Source organism: Ambystoma mexicanum, chromosome 6p, assembly GCF_040938575.1.
Source record: "Ambystoma mexicanum isolate Mex_15411 chromosome 6p, UKY_AmexF1_1, whole genome shotgun sequence".
NCBI lineage: Eukaryota > Metazoa > Chordata > Amphibia > Caudata > Ambystomatidae > Ambystoma > Ambystoma mexicanum.
Genome location: NC_090935.1, coordinates 650,322,886 through 650,343,346, shown reverse-complemented (window position 1 = coordinate 650,343,346; position 20,461 = coordinate 650,322,886). Strand labels below are relative to the sequence as shown.

The 20,461-nt window shown below is 47.6% G+C and overlaps 1 protein-coding gene across 1 annotated transcript in view; it reads right to left on the bottom strand.

Annotated features, from left to right (window-relative positions):
• Positions 1-20,461, bottom strand: part of MRPS27 (mitochondrial ribosomal protein S27) — an 874,008-nt gene that overhangs the window by 768,992 nt on the left and 84,555 nt on the right. The window contains exon 2 of the mRNA XM_069627511.1: positions 5,884-5,961. Coding sequence (XP_069483612.1) covers positions 5,884-5,961 — 78 coding nt within the window. The remainder of the gene's footprint in view (positions 1-5,883; positions 5,962-20,461) is intronic.

Genomic DNA, 20,461 nt, shown 5'->3' with positions numbered 1-20,461 from the left:
GCTTTCCACTCACTGGATTCTGGGTGGAGAAGCACATAAAAAAAAAAAACATTAGCATCGGCCACCTGGGGGAGTGGATATGAATCAAAGTATTTGGGTCGATCTGGGTCCCACAGGGATTGAAGTAGAAATAACAAGAGGTGGGACTGATGAGCGGTTATGGCGAGGGGGAGCCCCCCCCCCGGCACCACTGGGAGAAATCCTAAGTGTAAAGGAAGATACGGCCGGGTAGCGCAGAGCCGTAGCCCTGTGTGGCCTTCGCCAGGCAGTGGAAGCCACGGTCGGCGGAAACCAAGTTGGGGCCCCTGCCGACTGGAGCAGTAGTCGAAGGAGTATTCCGGTGGGTTCCGGAGCAGAGTGACACCCCCACCAAGACTGAGGCCGGGTGTACATCCCCACCTGCAGATGATGTTCCGGTGTTCGGCTGCGGAGCATTGCGGAGAAGGCCGGGAGCGAATGCAGAGAAAGAGGGGACACGATCACTCGCTCGCTGGCCATTACGGGTGGGGGGAGGTGCCACAACGCTTCCCGCCCCCACCCACCTTCCCATTTCCAGGAGCAGTGGCCACTGGAGACGAGGGTCGCACCCTCTTCGCAGAGGCTTGTTATTTTGCTGGAAATTGGAGGGGCACTGGACTCTGATAGCCAGTCGGGGTGACCAACCCCCCCCCCCAGGGTGGGGGCGCAGCACTGATTCATTTAGGGGCCTTTAATGCAGGGTGAATAAGACGTGCAGGTGGGATCCGGGGTCCCACAAAGGGTGTCCGTGTGCAGTGAGGCCTGTGAACTTTTCTCATTGGGAGACCCCGACCCATCACTTGGAGGTCTGAGATCCACACTCACCTCTACATAGAAGCTTGAAGGATAGAGTTGACCCCCCGGAGGTGGCGACACGTTCTGTGGTTGCTGGCAAAGGGTCTCACAACCCCCACTGTATGGACTGGCAATCCTCCTTCCTGAAATTCCAGTTTGTCCCATCATCTGAGCGCACCAGTGAGGTGGCCAGCCCCAAGATGACAGTAGAGGAGAGGTCAATGAAACAAGATATGGCGGTTTTGCTGGATGAAATAAGGGGCCTTCGCACTGACATTGGTCGCAGAGTGGATGGTCTCGACAAGAAGGTCCAGAATATGGACTATAGACTCCAGGGGTTAGAGGCCAATCAGACCTCAGTCGAGATTTTGGAGACGCAATTGGGGATCTCTGAGTTGGAAAGGAGGGAAGAGGAAGCAGTGTTGAAAATGGACAATTTGAAAATCGCGAGCGCCGTAATAATCTCTGCTTTTTGGGATTTCCTGAGAGAGAAGGGGAAACGCAGGGCAACATCATTCGAGCAGTCAATGCGGTCATAAAAAAAGATATTCAATGAAGATAACATCACAAAGCCCACCATTGATAGGGCCAACTGTGTAGGTGAGGGAGCAAGTGGCCCTCGCTCCATTCTAGCTAAATTGCACTACTGCTCTGAAAAATCCAGAATCCTGGATAAAGCTAAAAAAGTGGGTCCAGTGGAATAGGCATTGGTGCAAATTACCATCTTCCAGGATCTTTCATAATTTACGCTGGCTAGAAGACGTCTCTCTGGTCCCCTTACAAATGGCTTTCCACCAAAGGAGTTTGGTATAGATGGGGCTTTCCTCTCTCCGTTTTTTCGTTTGAATAAGACAGCCAAATACAAACTGATATGATGACAGAAGATGACATCAGCAGAATATCAGCAGAATATCAAGTGAACTGTTTGGGGATGAGGAATCGAATGCCTGAAGCAGATCATTAGAAGGAGTGGACAGTGCCATCATGAGAAACAAAGGGCCAAAGGACAGACGTTGCCTCAGAAGCCTCTGAAAATTCAAGAAACCGAACACTCCTTCACCCACGAGATCTTGAGGCAGTAGACTAGCACAATTCCAGGCTGCAAGGCTAGTTGCACTGGTAACCGGCAGTCCAATTAAATTGTGGATGTTTCTATAGAAATCAAGGGGTTGCTGGCTAATGGAGGGTGACCTGGGGAGTTACACGGGAGAGGAGGTGGTTTGGAGTTATCCACCTGACAGCACACGAGATAGTCCAACAACTTGAGATTTTAAGGTTTAAGGTGCGGAGGGGTGGTTGAGGGGAATGTGCTCGGTGGGGAGGTGGAGGAGTGCATTAAGGGGCAAAAAGGTAGGGGGGGCTCAATATGAGGTGTTTGTGAGGTGTTACACCCGTGGGATCCAGGAGGGGTTGGTGGTCTGGCCCAGGATGATGCTGGACCTGATCTTAAGGCCAGACACTGATGGGTGGGATACGGGGGGAAATGGGAAATGTTGTTTCAACTTGTGTTGGGGGGAGGGGGAAGTTATTTGGCCTGCTCACGGGCTGATCATTTAGTGATAAACAGAGGAGGTTTTTGTATCCCGTGGAAGGGGCCGAATAACTGAGTTGGATTCAGCCCTTAAGGTGACATTAGGGGTGTGGGCGGAGGATGGGGCTACGGGAATGTGATTAAACAATATTTCAAGTGTAATTATAATGGGGAAGTGCGGGTTCCAGTCGTGTGGGAAGCCTTTAAGGCAACGATTAGGGGGGAACTAACAAGTTTGGGTGCCCAAAGAAAGAGGGAACAGACAAACAGGAGATAGGAGAAACATTGAGGCCCTGAAACCGGGAGGTACACAAAACACCGGTTATCCCCAGCAACTTCGGGGAAGCTGAAAAAATATAAAGCCCAATTAAAGTCCCTATTGTTATAATAAACAGAAATAAAACTGATGATCCTTAAGCAAAAATATATGGAAAAATGGGAGTGGGCAGATGAGATCCTAGCCTGGAGGTTACGGGAACTGAGGAAGTCAAGAAAGGTGGTGGCTATACATACGGAGATGGGTAGAACGGTCCATTGTAATGAGTTAATAGCAGACAAATTTAGGAAATACTACAAACATTTGTATACAGCGGAATACCGAGGAGATGGGTCACATATTGACCAATTCCTGGAGGGCTTACCTATCCCAGGTTTGTCAAGGGAAATGACAGAAGCTCTAGAGGTCACTAACTGCTGAGGAGGTAAATACTACCATAGGGAACATGAAAGCGGGGATGGTCCCAGGTGATGATGGCTTTACAGCTCGTTTTTTAAAAGCTCCACGTCAGCACCATTTATGGCAAGAATGTTCAACAATGCCTTGTAAGAAGGAAGGCTTCCAGACTTTCTGCTTGGGGCTCTCTTGGGCTCTCATTGTGGTGATTGCTAAAGAAGGGAAAGACCCGACCCTTTGTCCATCTTACAGGCCAATCTCCTTATTAAACACAGATGTAAAAATGTTAGCAAAACTATTTGGAAACAGACTAGAACGTGCAATGCCGACTCTGGTGCATGGGGACATCAAGGGGAGGATAATATTTGGAAAACGATTGACATTATACATTATACCCAGAAAACTGATTTGAATGCACATCTCATATTCATTGACTCAGAAAAATCATTTGATCAGGTGGAGTGGGGATGCATGGGGAAGGTACTGCAGAAAATGAGGTTTGGAAGCAATTTTTGCAGATGGATTTCGGCCCTGTATAGTGACCCAAAAGCCAGGGTATCGGTTAATGGGGTTTTATCTGTTCCTTTCCATCTTACAATAGGTACTAGGCAGGGGTGTGCCCTTTCGCCCCTGATATATGCCCTATCAATGGAGCCCCTCGCTATTGCAATAAGAGAAAACCCAGTGATTAAGGGGATCCAATGTGGGGAGGTAGAATTTAAACTGTTCCTATTCGCAGACGATGTTCGGAGTTATGTGGTAGACTATCACCATTCGCTCCCGCACTGCTGGCGCATATAAAAACTTTCGTCCAGTTTTCAGCTCTTTAAATGAATTCCGGGATAGGGAAACTTGAGACCATTAGAGGTATGAAATTAGAGACCATAAGAATTAGATACCTGGGAATAGCCCTGTCAAGACAACTCAATTCACTAGCAGATCTCAACTGTGCTCCTATGATAGAGGCAATTTGAGCAGACCTTGCTCGATGGGCTCCTCCAACGATCTTGTGGTATGGCCGAATGACTGCATTCAAGATGAATATCCTACCTCGTCTGCTATACCTTTTTTCAGCTCTTCCGTCGGAGCTCCCCAAGTCCTTCTTTAAGAATCAGAATACGATGGTGGCTAAATTTGTTTCCCAGGGGAAAAGTCCCAGAGTCAAGAGAATAATGTCAACTGTACCAAAGGAATTCGGGGGATTCGGCTTTCCAGACTTTTATTATTATTACAAAGTAGCCCAAATGCGGGTCATGCTGGAACACATGCGGGATTATATGGGTAGTCATTGGACGTACTTTGAAGACTTGTTCACCCACCCGAAGAAAGTCAGAGACCTAATGTGGTCCCAGCGAAAGGCGATTCCGGGCGCGGTGAGGGCGCCACCCAGCCTTGGGGGTACTTTGGTCAGTTTGGAAGAAGGGAGGTGTAAACAACAAGTTTTCCTCCTGGACGTCTCCAGCGAGTTTTGTTTGGGGCTCCCCCTGCACTTGGGTTCATGCGGCTTTCAAAACTCACAATTGTGGTCGGATAGAAGGTTGGAGAGGGCTGGGCAACTGTTCTCAGAGGGTAGGTTTAAGGAGTATGAGGTGCTGTTCCAATATGTTGGGACAGGAGGAAAAAAGTATGTTTGAATACATCCATCTATATGAAGTTGATCCGCTCAGGATGTGTTCATGGAAATGTTTCGAGGTCTTTAGATTTGGTAACAGAACGGCAACAAGAGGTGCAATGAAGAAGGGGTATTTGTCAAGAGACGGTCCACGAGGGGCTGCTATGGCATGGGGAAAAGGTCAAGTAGGGCTGGGGCGGAGGCAATTCCTCCAGGTGAGCCGGGGGTGCCCTGGAAGCAAGATGTGTTTGAAAAGTCTATATGCAGAGTCATTGTTTAAGGATGGGGTTTGGGAGGATAAAGTGCAAGTTATAATTTTGTTGTGCGTGTTAAAATGCTTGTAGCATAAAACTTTGGAAAATCTAATAAAGATTTAAGTTAAAAACAATAAAACAACAACATAAGGCTTTGTGTCTCGTGCACAGCGCCTGCTACGCCACATGGCTTACTTTTTTTCCAAACATAAAGCTTGTATGCCCTACAATATTATGCTATTTCCCTGCCAGAACTGTAATCATTTCACCTTCCAGCTTGACTCATCATGGTGGCTGCTCCGCCTTCACATAGGGAACATGTTCATTGAAGTCCGCCTGCCATCCATCACAAAATGAATGATTTTCTGCTTTTGAATAGAGCCATGTAAAATTGATGTCAACGCCTTTAACGGCAGCAGGCACGATGTAGGAAACCAAGAGCGGACTGCTTCTTATTCCTCTAGCCATCAAGCTCCCTCTCATTTGCGGTCTTACATTGCCCGGATGCCAGAAATGATGAAAATGAAGTGCAGCAAGAAGAAATCAAATTGTAAATGTACACTGAATTGCCAGACTGAAGAAACTCCAAAACAGAACAAAGCCTAGCAGCAGAACTTCCCAAAATGGAATTAAGGGGAACAAACACAGCAATTGAGCAGGACACAAGATCAATTCATGTCTGAAACGGGGAGAACGATTGGCTGAAACTCAAGCAAGACCTTCCCCACTGAAGCAAAACAGAGGGACGAACTTCTCACTGACCATGATGGTGAAACCAAAGTAGTATAATCTAAATCCCCCTGAACAATGATTGTGTGCAACTCAGAATATCTTGTAATATTGTCAAAGGCCAAAATATGAATTGTTTTCGCAAATCCCATTAGAGTCAGCCAACAGAAAAAAAGCTCATGGTATTCCAATTGGGTCTCCTAGCTGACCCATGCTTAGCTCACGATTTAAATTCCCAGCATTCTCAGTAAGGCAAAGCATGTACACCTACCTAAATTGTGAAGGTCCTTTTCTCTTTCGTCCCATTTCGGATTGTTAACATAGGCTGCAGACAAAAGAAATCGTTTTCCTGAAAGCACAAAGAAACAGAATTCTTTAGCCATACTTTACTTTTGCTAGTCTAGATAATCAAGGATGAGAATGCATTAACATCACAACTGTGGCAGGAATTCCTGCTGCAGTGCTGGACACGCAAAGCTAGCAGGTGATGCTGGGATATGTATTTTGATATCCAAAATCATCAAAACGCGGGCGATTAATAAAAAATGTGCGTTGTTTTATTTCATTAATTTTCATTTTAAAAAGTAGTAAAAAAGTATCATCGACGACAGAAAACCAATGCGTTGTGCTAAAAGGTAACCGTTGTGTCAGGATGTTGTGCAACTTTAACGATCACAAAAATCCTAGCATTTAATTGCAAGAACGAACAAATATATGTGCAACACAATCAGGGCAGGAGAATGGACAGACGGCATGCATGTGCGGTCTTCTCCACCGCCAACAGACCATTACATTTTGGCACATGTCCAACAAATGTGTGCTCTGCAACGGTCTTGCTGTTATACGTTTCCTACACTGCAGCTGGCTTTACTCTTTTCACTTATTACTCTTCCTTTCAAAGTATACATGCTGTAGAATTCGCTTTTTTTGGGTGCTGGCACGATAACATGCGAAAGAGCAAGGCTATGAGAAAATCTTTTTTAAGATGGTTGGTACAAATAAAAAATAAAAACAATAAATCAAACAATTTTGAAAAGTCCAACATCCTTCTGTTTAAGTTCTCCCATGAATGAAAATTAAAAAGTCATCCAGGATTTAAGAGTTCTTAAGATAACATGATTCTCCAACCACTGAAAACATGTGCATCGGCCATTCAGCGGAATATCTGAATGCCCAGGTATTGGAACAACTTGCTCTTCTATTTGAGCAGTAAAGATGCCCCCCCACACCCCCCCCCCGCGCGGGCCTCAACCTAGGTCGGCCACTTAAAAGATACAGGACTTGTCCCAGGTTTTACACAAGTCCAACCCTCTGAAGTTTCCAATTGCTTCCAACATAAAGGTCATGTTGACTTCTGTGGCCTTGTAATGGCGGAAAAGAAATGGTAGCTGGTGAATATTTAGGGGATGAGGGGCAAAAATACTTTCCTTGAAGCACAGGAAGTAAGTCGAGACTTTTGAGGGAGCTACGTGAGCTTCTAGCATGAAGTCTTTTGTTAAATAATGGGTTGAAGGGTGGATTTCACAGCAAAATTTCGGAAAAAGTGAGTAGAATAAGCCATGAAGCTCATATCAGTTCTGTAGGGGAATAGGGAAACACCTGAACTCCCATAGATGTCAGGTCGCCATTTTGCAACTAATGTTCATGCTGGTTGTATCAAAATAAAATGCAGAGGAATGTCTCAACAATAGATTCACATGCTGTGCATATGGTCCGACATCCAGTGGTAACCGCAGAGTATCGCATCTGGACTTTCGAGGATCGAAAGGGGGCGTCGGCATAGGTGTTTCTGTAACACTATCCCTACCGTGATGTGTAGTGTACCCAAAATCCCTCACACGCCGAGGTCCATCCGATTGTATTTTTTCTGCCATGAGGGAGCCCAAGGCTAACGTGAGGGAGTAAATGGTCGCCTACAGACCATATTAGACTGCTGTATTGTGCCCCTTGGTCGCCTACAGACCATATTAGTCTGCTGTATTGTGCCCTTTGGTCGCCTACAGACCATATTAGACTGCTGTATTGTGCCCTTTGGTCGCCTACAGACCATATTAGACTGCTGTATTGTGCCCTTTGGTCGCCTACAGACCATATTAGACTGCTGTATTGTGCCCCTTGGTCGCCTACAGACCACTTTGAGGTGCTAGCGCTGTGCCTTATAGTCGCAGCTCGCCCTGATACTAACCCAATATGCAAACTTGGTTGCCCCTCATCATGTTCCCGTTCTGCATTCTCCCCAACCACACACCCTGCTTGGGCCACTACTACTGGCCCCATATTAACGGTCTCAGCAAGCCGGCATGCCCCCGGCATCACCCTATCCCGTGTCCTACACCATTCCTTCCCTCTACTCCCCCATTCCCAAACAACGTAAGTCTCACCCCCAGGACCGATCAGAATACCATCAAGCATCATGCTATCAGCCCTGATCCAATCTCACACGTATTGCCCACTTCAGAGTCACCTCACCACAGCCATACTGAAAAATTCTCTAACCCCGTGATAGGTGTAGCAAGACACTTCCGATTAAGGTCTCGTACCTTCAACCACCCCAACCCAGTCAAATATGAACACACACCTCCCAAACAAACTAGGCCCAGAGTACTTCCCCCTCATCAAAACCATACTCCTAGCCAGAAACCCAACACTACTTCCATACCAGCTCCAGACACCCCCAATAAATTACTATCCACTTTTAAAGGAGCGCTCATCAATGCCCGCTCCTTAGGGGCGCATGCTATAGAAGTGCACGACCTCATCATGGAATCACAGCTCGACATTCTAGTAGTCACAGAGTCCTGGCTCCATCAAGCATCAGGTCCCCTACTAACTCTGGCAATCCCATCCGACTACACCATATTTAGAACAGATAGGACCCACTCACAAGGAGGCGGTGTCGCTATTATAGTCAAGACTAAATTACAGCTTAGATCTTGTCCCATCGAAAGTATAGAAGGGTATGAAACATTACTCGTAAAATTTCCCATAAATGCTAAAACTACTATTAATTTAATAGTAATTTACAGAGCACCTAGCCCTAACAACCACCCAGAAACTGAAATTCCGTTGCTATTAGCTCCACTAATAAAACCTAGCTCGAAATACATCATCCTGGGTGACCTTAACCTAGGTTTCAATGACAGCCAAGATGCCAAAGCAGAATCACTTCATTCCGCCCTGAAGGACATGGGTTTCAGCCAACTAGTGAATGCACCCACACATATCAAAGGCAGGACCCTTGACTGGATCCTCTCCCTTAATACCCCCATAACCATTGAGGCCATCTCCCCTCTCTCTTGGTCCGATCATCATAACATTGTTTTTACAATCAATCCCGCCGAACCCACACAAAAGAAACCTAAAACTATGATTACCTATGAAACTAGAAACGCCCGCAAACTCACGCCAGAAAACCTCACGCCTCCTCTTTCAAAAATCCTAGATTCTACCTCGATCACTAATGACAACCCCTGTCACCTAGCTGACTTATATCACAACTGTCTCACTGCAACCATTAATGCTATAGCACCGCTTACCACCAAGGCAAAACGCTCAGACAAGCGATCTAGCTTCTGGTTCAATGAGGACCTTATCGCCCTCAGAAGAACCAAACGCGCGCGTGAACATGCCTACAGAAAGCATCCTACTGCAGAGGCAGAAAAAGCCTACCAAGAAATAAACAAAACCTATAAAACAGCTACTATTACTTATAAATCTAATGCGTACAATAATAGGATCAGCAATGCTACCTCAGATACCAAGGAATTATTTGCCATTTTAAAAGAATTGGAAAACCCTACCCCAGCCATAAACCCAACCATCCCCAGCAAGGAATGGTGCACCACTATTCAAGACGCACTAACAGCCAAAATTGAATTACTCCAAATAAAAATCACAACTAAAAAACAATCACTAGCCAATAAACCTGCCCTCCTTAATCTAAATCGACCACACCAGGTATTCACCAGCTCCCCATTCCATTTCACACCAGTATCCCAAAATGTAGTGTTTGACACCATCGCCAAACTTAAAGCCTCCAACTGCAAAGGCGACTCTGTCCCTGCATCAGTAGTCAAATCCTGTGCCCACACCCTCACCCCTATTATCACCAACTTCGTGAACGCTTCTTTCAATACCAACCTAGTACCAGCTAGCATCAAAGAAGCTTGGGTCACCCCTCTCCTGAAAAAACCTACCCTAGACCCCACGGTGCCCACTAATTACAGGCCAATAACAACTGTCCCATTTCTCCTCAAAATATTGGATAAACTAGCATACAACCAAGTCCAAACTCACCTCGAACAAAACCACCTCCTTGGCACGAGGCAATCAGGCTTCCGCCCCAACCATAGCACAGAAACGGCGCTCCTTGACTTAAAAATCCAGATGGATACCATCAGAGATTCAGGAAAACTCTGCATCCTCCTCCTACTCGATCTCTCCGCAGCGTTTGATTTAGTAGACCATAATAAACTGTGTGCCACACTAGCGAAAGACTTTAACTTCTCCGCCGAAGCTACTACCTGGATCAAATCCTTTCTTGCTGACCGCACTTCCAGGGTCGCCATAGGTAAAGAAGCCGCCAACCCAATCATAGTACCCATTGGTGTCCCCCAAGGGTCCTGTCTCTCACCAACATTATATAATGCATACACTAAACTCCTCTTCTCAGCGCTAGACGACATGGGTGTCATCTACACCAACTTTGCAGATGACACCCAGATCCTCATCCCTTTATCGGGAGATTACACTCAAGACACTGACACTATCAACAAAATATATGCCATAATCCAAAATTGGATGGCACTAAATAGCCTCTGCCTCAATGATGAGAAGACTGAGGTTCTCATTGTGGGCTCCCAATCCAAAATAGAAGCCTTACATCCTGATTACTCATCCATCAACATTGATGGCACAAACATATCAGTACTCAAACAAGTCAAAACACTAGGTGTCTACCTAGATGCCAACCTCACCTTGACCAAGCACATTAACGCCCTCTCATCCTCTACCTCCTACACCGCAAAACTTATTGCTCTCAGTCGCCAATTCCTGACACCCACCAACTGTATCACGCTGGCAAGAGCTTTAATCTTATCCAGGCTCGACTACTGCAACGTACTCTACCTGGGTACCTCAAAAGCCAATCTAAACAAACTACAGCTTATTCAAAATAAAGCCCTTCGGGCGGCCCTTGGAATAAGGAAGTCAGATCATATCTCAAATATTAGAAGAAACCATCACTGGCTCCCCATCAAAGCCAGGGTCACATTCAAAGCCCTGTGCGTCACATACAAATGCATCCACTCATGTGTCCCCATCTACCTCAACCACGTCATCACCAAAAAAGTATCAAAGAGGCCCCTCAGATCAAACAGTCAACTACTCCTAGCTATCCCCCGCTACAAGACAACCAAGGCAGGAGGCAGTAGTTTCCAATATCTCGCACCCACATATTGGAACACTCTTCCCCTCCCCATCAAAAATGAGCAAACGTTCTCAGGCTTCAAGAAATCTCTAAAAACGTGGCTATTTAACCAAGACTAAAATCCCCTTCCATGCTCCAGGAAATATCACTGTACTTAAGCCCTGCATTTAAAGTTGTCATGTATGATTATTTTGTATTCTCATGTACTGCGCCCGATTGGCAATTTCCAAGTAATGTTTTTAACCAAGCTGTCTGTAACATCGCCGTGGTACCTAAGGGTTTGGGCGAGTAACAAATGCAATAAAATAAATAAATAAAATAAAATAAATAAAATAAAAGAGAAGTAGTAAGACGTCTATGATCCTTCCACCCGAGCGGGGAGGAAGGGTGGGCACATGTGAATCCAAGCAGATACAATCATCAGAAATGCTATTAGGATGAGTAATGCATATGTTCTGATGCTTGTTAATCTGCTAAGAATCCCATTCTTTGCATAGGCTAGCGAGCAGTACCCCGAGTTGGAGGTGGGTTGTGAGAAGGAACAGTACTGAAAAGATGTCTTAGTACTGCTTGTCCCACCTGAGAATCAGACCTAGAATGAATGTCTAGGCAATAGTGTTTTGTAAAGGTGTGTACAGAACTCCAGGTTGCCGCTTTGCAAATGGACTCTAGGGGAACATTTGCAATGAATGCTATGGAAGCCGCAGTGCCTCGAGTAGAATGTGCTCTATGCTTGAAGGGCAGTTCTCTCCTAGCAAGAGTGTAACAAAGTGTGATGCATTTGACTATCCACCTTGAGATAGCTGACTTAGAGACAGGATCTCCTTCTCTGCCAGCTGCCACTGAAACAAAAAACTGGTTTGTCTTCCTCAGTGGTTTTTTTCTTTCCATGTTAGTGGGTTTCTGGAAAAAAGTGGCCTGTTCCATTGATTGGTTCACGTGGTACTTGGAACTAAATTTAGGCGCAAATCGAGGGGGAGTGCGCAGAACCAGCTTATCTCTGAACAGTAACGAAAAGGTCTAGTACTGAAAGAGTCTGTAGTTCACTAACCCTTCCAATAGAAGTGATAGCCACTAGGAAGGCTGCCTTATAGGTAAGGTCTTTTAGACCCCATGAGTCTAGTCAGAACCAATTAAAGTCCCATCCGGGAGCTGGGTTAGAAATGGGGAATGAATCCTCTTTACCCCTTCCATGAAAGCCTTGATAACTGGTATTTTCTACCACAACCCTTTTTGCTGTGATGTGGTGCAGGCTGAGAGAGCAGCTAAGTGAACCTTCAGGGAATTAAAAACCAGGCCTGAATCCAGTAAGTGGGTCAGGTACAATACAATGTGAGTAGAATTACACCAGATAACAAAGGGTTTCCATTTACTGGAATAGCAGTATCAGGTGTTGGGCTTTCTCGCTTCCCTCAGTATGCCCATACATCTCTGAAGGAGTTGAAGGTGTCCGAACTCTATGACCTCAGGAGCCGGGCCGCTAAATTCAGAGTTTGCAGGCATGGGTGCAGTGTTTCTCCCCTGTCCTGAGATACCATGTTGTACGGGCAGGGCAGTTTCATAGGAGGGGAGAGGGACATCTCCATCAGATGAGAGAACCAGGGTTGGCGGGTCCACATGGGGGCCACCAATATCATGGTGATTGTTTCCTGGTGCATCTTGTGCATGCATGATCTTGTCGAGTAAGGTGGGTGGGGGGAAAGCGGAAACAAAATTTCCCCAACCATTCCATCCAGAGCCCGTTCCCCTTGGAGCGGTTCTATGAGTACCTGGAGGTGTAATCTTGGCATTGAGCGTTCTCCAGTGTTGCAAACAAGTCGATCTCTGGGAAGCCCCATTCTGCGAAAAATGTTGGAGACGATGTCTTTGTGTAGTCGCCATTTGTACTCTACGGGCAGTGGGAAGTCTCTGCTAAGCACGTCTGCCAGAAGATTGAGTTCCCCTGGAACGTGTTGAGACAACAGGAACATCCTGTGTTTGAGAGTTCATATCCAAATGTTTTGGGACAGCTTGGATAGCCCTGGAGAGTGTGTGCCCCCTTGTTTGTTCAGGTAGTACATGGCTGTGGTGCTGTCTGTCAAGATCAGGACTGTTTTCCCCTGTAACTGTGCTTGAAAAGCTTTCAGTGCTTTGAATACCGCTATTAGTTCCAACAGATGTATGTGGTTGCACGCTACTTGTGCAGACCACACGGTGGAGATGCGTCAGTCGTGAGAGGTTTTCCCCTTCAAGAGGTTTTCCCTCGACCACCACTGCAGAGAGAGAACGAGGGGTGGCGAGACAACTACCAGATCTTCCCATTGTGTGCTGACCTGACACCACTGGCTGTTGAGCCACTCTTGCATGGGCCGCATGCACAGACGTGCGTGAGGAACTAAATAAATGCAGGACGCCATCATTCCTAACAGACGCATGGCCTTCCGTACCGTCACTTCCTGACTGGCTACATACTGAGGGATCTGAAACAGCAGGTTTTGAACCCTCTCGTTGGAGGGGAAGACGAGGCAGTCTTTTGTTCGAATTAGAGCCCCTAGAAACTGTTTGACTTGACAGGGGTCTAGGCTGGATTTCTTCTCGTTGATGGAGAATCCCAGACTGAATAAGAGATCTATTGTCTTCTGAGTGTTCAATAGGCATGTCTCGTATTTCTCCCCCGTTATGAGCCAATCGTCGAGGTATGGGTAAACAGGGATGGATGGTCTGCGCAGGTGTGCTGCCATTACTGTCAGTACCTTTGTAAACACCATCAGTGCCGAGGCAATGCCAAATGGGAGTACTTTGAACTGATAGTGCTTGTCCTCTATCATGAACCTTAGGCATTTTCTGTGCGCTGGCAACATCAAAATATGAAAGTATGCATCTTTCATATCCAGTGTTGCCATGTGATCCCCCTGTTTCAACAGCGGGATTATTTCCTGTAAAGTGAACATACAAAACTTTTGAGGTTTGACAAACTAGTTCGCTGGGCACAAGTCTAGTACAGAGCGCATGGTGAGATCCTTTTTGGGTACAAGGACGTACACTGAATAAATACCCTTGTTTACCTGTAGAATGGGGATGACTTCCATGGTGTCTTTTTCTAGAAGGGTCTGCACCTCTTGTAGTAGGATTTGCAGGTGGTCCAGCATCAGGTGTCTTGATCTTGGCGGTCTGAATTGGGGTGGTCGGGCAAATCCTATACAGTACCCGTGGGCGACTGTCTTGAGTACCCACTGGTCTGTTGTTATCCCCTCCCATGCAGTGAGGAAAGATGTTATACGCCCCCCGACCGGGTTGGCATGGGAAGGGACTTGGATCCGCATGTCATTTCTGACCATAGGCCAGAGCGCCTCTGGGGTTGGAACCTTGTCCTCTACCTTTCCCACGCCGCTGTCCTCTTGGTGGAGGTATTAGACTCTTGTCCCGAATTCCAGTTGTTTCCTGCATTATGCTGGCTCTGGGAAAAAACAGGATTGTCCCTGAAAGGACTGGGTAATTTATTGAAGGGACTTGAGTGTTTCATGTTCTTTCGTGGCTGTTTCAAGAGCATCGTCAACTGCCTTGCCTAACAGGTTGGTCTCCTCAACGGGTTTGTTAATCAGTGCTGCTTGATCTCTGGCTTGAAACCAGAGTTCCTCAGCCATGCATGTCTCTTGAGCAAGGTACTTTGTGCCAGGGTCCTTCCCGCTGTCTCGGCAGCGTCCAGAGTGTTTTTGAGCACATTCTGGTTCACCTGCTTGCTTTCGGAAGCAATGGCGAGCAACTTGGCCCGTGTAGGTTCTGGCACTTCTCGAAGGCCTTCTTGCAGAAGGTTCCACTGGACGTCTGCATAGCTGCCCAATAGCGTGGCGTTATTGGCTATACGGGTGGAAAACGCAGCAGCAGTTGTTATCCTTTTCCCCAGTGCATAATGTCTCTTGGACTCCTTATCAGGTGGTGCTTTTCCTGTGGACAGGGGAACACCAGCCAGTTTTCTAGTAGTGGTAACCACTAAAGAATCTGGAGTGGCATGACCCTTGATGTAGGCAGGGTCGGTCGGAGAAGGCTGAAACAGCTTCTCCATACTAGAGTTCACTGCCCTGGACTGGCGTCAACAAGGAAGGTGCCAATCTCTTTTTGATCGAGTTCAACAAAAGGTATGGCCTGGCTGGCAGTAGGTTTTTCTTTCAGTATATCCTCCACAAAATCAGAATCTGGTAAAGCCTCTTGAGTGGCGATCTGAAAATGGTCAGCACCTTTCTTCAAGATGGCGTTGAATGCCATCTGGTCATCCACTGGGGAGGCTTGGCAAGACGGAGTGGAGGGGGGGGGGAATCTATGCACAAGACATCAGGTTCATGGGTGGGAGTGAGGGACGTCCAGGGTTGAGCATCCACCTGACGGCTGTCTTCCCAATTGTCCATAAGACCTGTCTGATCATCCACATTGCAGTTTTCCAGAAAGGTGCCATCCTCATCCTGATCATAAGTGTCCATAAAATTATATTCTGTGAAGACACAGGTATACTCCTCATGTGGATTGTCCAAAATCCTTAGAAATTTGGATACAGGCGTAGAAGGACTCTCAGTATAGCCCTAGTCTCTAGGCCGTCCTTTGTGCTTCGCCGCCTCTTTCGACCTCTCCTTCAGTTTAACTGCAGAAGTAATCCTTGCGATGTTATCGACAATGGTCCGAGAATCTGGGCGGTCTACCAGCTGAACCGGAGACTGAACAGTGGATTTCAACGCCACTGGGTGAACCGGGGGCAGAGTGGTGGATTTAGCTGTCACCCGGGCCTAAAGCGGGGTCTGCACTTCCTCCTGGAGCACCTCGACATCATTGTGTCTTTTAGTGTTAGCGCCCTTTACTTTGGATTGCCCAGTCGCAGGACATGACTGCGGTTGCAGGGAAGGCTGCCAGTCATGCCGATCAGAGGATCCCGTCGAACATTTCGACTGTTCCATTGGCGCTTTGGTACGCTTCGACAGTGCCGCCGAAGCAGAACCTTGGGTTGTGTGTTTGGCGTTATGATTGTGCGCACACCTGTCGCTGGGTGTTTTCCACATCCCGTGACTCGCCCCAGGCCTGGTGGGGTCGGGAATGGATGTCACGGAGCGAAGGCAGTTCGCCGTTAGTTCAATGGCTTCTGACAGAGACCTGGTCATCGCAAGTTCCCCCATCACTTTCGGCGGTTGCAATAGCGGGGGGGGGGGGACATTCGGCCTGCGACATGCCGTAGGCCGTCCACCGCTTCAAGCTGAGATACTTAAGCATCTTAGGGTGCATAAGACTACAGGCCGCGCAACTCACTTTGTTATGGTCAAGAGGAAGACAGCTGTTGTACCGAGCGTGCTCGTCTTTCCAAGGATGTTTGGCCGTGCAAGAGGGACAAAATCTAAAAATGGTGTCTTTTCCATAGCAAAAGACAGTTAAAGCAATGACAAAACCCAGGGAGCAGAGAGGGTGTAAGAGGAAAGGCATACTTGTAAAGAATATGTCCACCCCGACCCCAATCTCCCTACTGTGTAGGCCGGCCACTGCCACCGGGATCAACAGGCGTCGAAAGTCTGCAGCAGTCTTCGGCGTTGTTTCACAGGATTCAACTGTCGAAGTGACTTAACGGGAATAACGACAAAGTCGATAATAATGACAATAACGCTATCTCTATGTATGAGCTCCGCATTAGGGCGACCAGTAATCTGGGCGGAAAAAAACAATCTGAGGGACCTCGGCACGTGAGGGATTTTGGGTACACTACACAGCAAGGTAGGGATAGTGTTACAGACATGCCTATGCAGATGTCACCTTTCGATCCTCGAAAGGCGAGATGCAATACTCTGCGGTTACCACTGGATGTCACACCATATTCACAGAATGTGATTCTAAGCAGATTAACAAGCAAAAGCAATTACCAGCATGCACATGCCGTTAACAGGAATCTGGTGTGTAGAAATCTGCCACAGGTGCACACAATCTGCACAGGTGGAGGCAATGGAGTCTGGCACAGCACAAAAGGAATACTCCCACACACCAAACCCCTCCCAGATCCACAATGCTACCACCATTAGCACTTGCAGTACTGGAGCTGGAGGACAAGCATGCGCTGCTACTCTTTGAGGGGGCAGTCAGCCAGAGAATGCAGCGGAGGAGGAGGAGGGCGAAATTGGGCCAGCACATAACCATTGTGCAGGCAGTTGCTCCCCGCAGGCAGCCACCAATCCCTTGCCTAAGGGCCAGCCCATTCAACCTAACCCCTGCTCAGATCCACACCCTGTACCGGCTGGACAGGGACACCATCACCACAATAGTGGACCTCATTCATGGTGACCTGGTGAGCCTGATCCATATCCGGACAGCCACCACCCACCCCTTGCTGAAGGTAGAGTCTGTGCTACACTTCCATGGAATCTCACAACCGTGTTTCTCCTGTGTGCTCAACCAGGTGCTAGTTGCACTCCTGAAAACATGCAAGTGACCACATTAAGTTACCACGGACTGCTAAGGAGGTGAATGCAACCAAAATAGCATTCCATGCACTTGCAGACATGCCAAATGTAATTGGTGCCCTCGACTGTACACATATGGAGCTGGTTGTCCGGCATGCTGTGGAGGTAGTGTACCGCAACAGGAAGCGGTACCATTCCCTGAATGTACAGATGTGTGCGATGCATGCAAAATCATCACGCATTGCTGTGCAAGATATCCTGGCTCCACACATGACGCCATGGTGCTGCAACTCCACGCTTCACTGTTACATGGCATGACACGCTGCACAACGTACCTGGCTGCTGGGTGAGTCTAACAACAGGGTCATTAGGGGGGTTGATTTGGGGGGGGAAATCACAAGCATAGGCGATGTGTCTGCTGGCTAGGTCATTAGGGGTGTTGATTGGGGGAAATGGGGGGGAAATCACAAGCATGGGCAACGTGTCTGCTGGCTGGCCCATGAGGGGTGTCGGGGCATAGCATAGGATTGCATGGATGAGGAGCACAAGTGCACACTGCATGCATTAATCCATCATCACTCCTGAAAATAGCAGTAAACATTACCAGGTATGCAATGAAGTGCAGGAAGACTGGGTTGGGCAATAGAAGGCAAAGTCGGATGAGGAATCAGACCAAGCAACCGCTACATTCCCAACATGCACACTGTTAAACCACACACAAAGAATGGAACAAGACTACACACAAAGTAAATTCAACAGAATGTGCAACACAGCCATGCTTGCAGATGTGCAAGGCCGACACAGCTCTGTGTGTACATGCAATCAGACAGTGCACACACCAACACATGTATCAGGAGCATTAGAATACATGAACCACATGTACCACAATGCACCACCCTGTAGTGACAATGCATGAAATACATGATCTCAGCAAAGGAAACCACGAGTCATGCTGCCCTGCCTGAGGCAAACCCATCTGCCACACTGAAAAATATCAGTCACTGTGCTTAGTCCACAGGTATGCCCGTCATGTCACCTTAAGGGACACCTCCAAGTACAATGGGTCAAGCATGAAAACGATTAAAATCAGCAATCATTGACTAGCACCAAGATATGATTGAGAGGAGCAGGACTCACCCAAAGTACCTTAATTCCACCATGCCAACCCCAACTCAGCCGTATCACAGAAACGTAACCCTTCACTCGTGGCCCATACCACCAATGTAAATCTGACCTTGTCATATGGGGGAAGGTGTTGATCGACATGTACATGGAGACATGAATAAGTAGTATGCATACTGGGGATACCACTGTGTTACATGAAGCCAATTAGGCTAATGTGTGATGATCCACTGTACATGCACAGTCCATTTCCATTGGTAACGCATCAATGAAATCGGAGGCCATCATGGACATTTGGACTCGATTTGTGAGAGTGCAGGTTCACATTGAATGGTCCTTGGGACGGCAACTGCACCCACCCCCCCCCCCCCACCCATGGATCAGCCGTAAGTACGCTTACCGAGTCATTGAAAATGGAGCATGTCATGTGCATTTATGAATCCTTTGTTGCATTTAATCAGGAGCACTGTACAGGCAGTGCTAACATGGAATTACCAATTTAATCACAAGTACCCTTTCGCTTGCTCCCATGCAGGTGATGCCGGGTATACCCTGAAGTGTTGGCTCATGACGCCCATCAAGCAACCAGTCAACAGGCACGAAGAGGGCGACAACCGTGCACATGCACGCACATTGAGCAGACATTTGGCCTGTTGAAGGCCTGGTTCAACTGCCTCTGCAGGTCAGGGTGGGGGGCACTCATTTACGGGCCAGAGAAGGTGGGTAAAATTGTGTTAGTATGTGCCATGCTACACAACATGTGCATCCGGCACAACGTTCCCCTGCTTCCTGATATGAACATGAAGCCACCTAAGGATGAGGATGATGATGAGGAAGATGGTAGAATTCCTCGGTGGCACAATGTAAATGAAGGACGTGCGACGCGGCAAGATTTAAATGCCCACTTCTGATGGACTGGAAAAGACAAGGCTCTGGGCATGGGTCACACTGGGCACTGGACATTATTAAATAGACACACACTCAAGAAGCAATGTCCAGTCATGTGTTTTCTTTTACACACCAGCTGTATTGAATAATGAATAACTATTTACAGATTTGCATTATTTAACTATGACTACTGTCCTGTTAAACTGACCCCACACCCAATACCACAACACACCCTCCCCCACTACCCCCACACCCAATACCCCAACACCCCCTCCCCCACTACCCTACACCCAATACCACAACACACCCTCCCCCACTACCCCCACACCCAATACCCCAACACCCCCTCCCCCACTACCCTACACCCAATACCCCAACACACCCTCCCCCACTACCCCCACAACCAATACCCCAACACCCCCTCCCCTATTACCCCCACAACACCTTCAAAACTACTCCCTCCCCACATGCACTTGAAAGTTGTCCTATTCATGCCCCCTTTTTGGAGGAGCCTTTTTGAGTCTAACTAGCCTGCAAAACACTGGCTAGTTAGACTCAAACAAGCCCTGTGCATCGCTCACAGCGACTCGTTTGCCGCCCAGAGGCTCACCCCCTCCCCACATGCACTTGAAAGTTGTCCTATTCATGCCCCCTTTTTGGAGGAGGGGGTGAGCCTCTGGGCGGCAAACGAGTCGCTGTGAGCGATGCACAGGGCTTGTTTGAGTCTAACTAGCCAGTGTTTTGCAGGAGGGTGGGCCGGGTTGGGGAGGTTGTGGTGATGTTCCATTGTTCCGCTATAGTGTTTGCCAACTGGGTGATGGACTGGGCCAAAGGCAGGCACGACATAATTTCCTTCACTCACACGCCTTGTCACGTGGTACACGGCTCTGCTCACTGTTCTTGCAGTATTTTGCAGGGAATCCAGCATGGTCTGCCGTGTCTGTTCTGCCTCTGTCACGTACTGTGTGACCAGGGCATGCATTGCCTGCTGCCGCCCTTCCATGCAA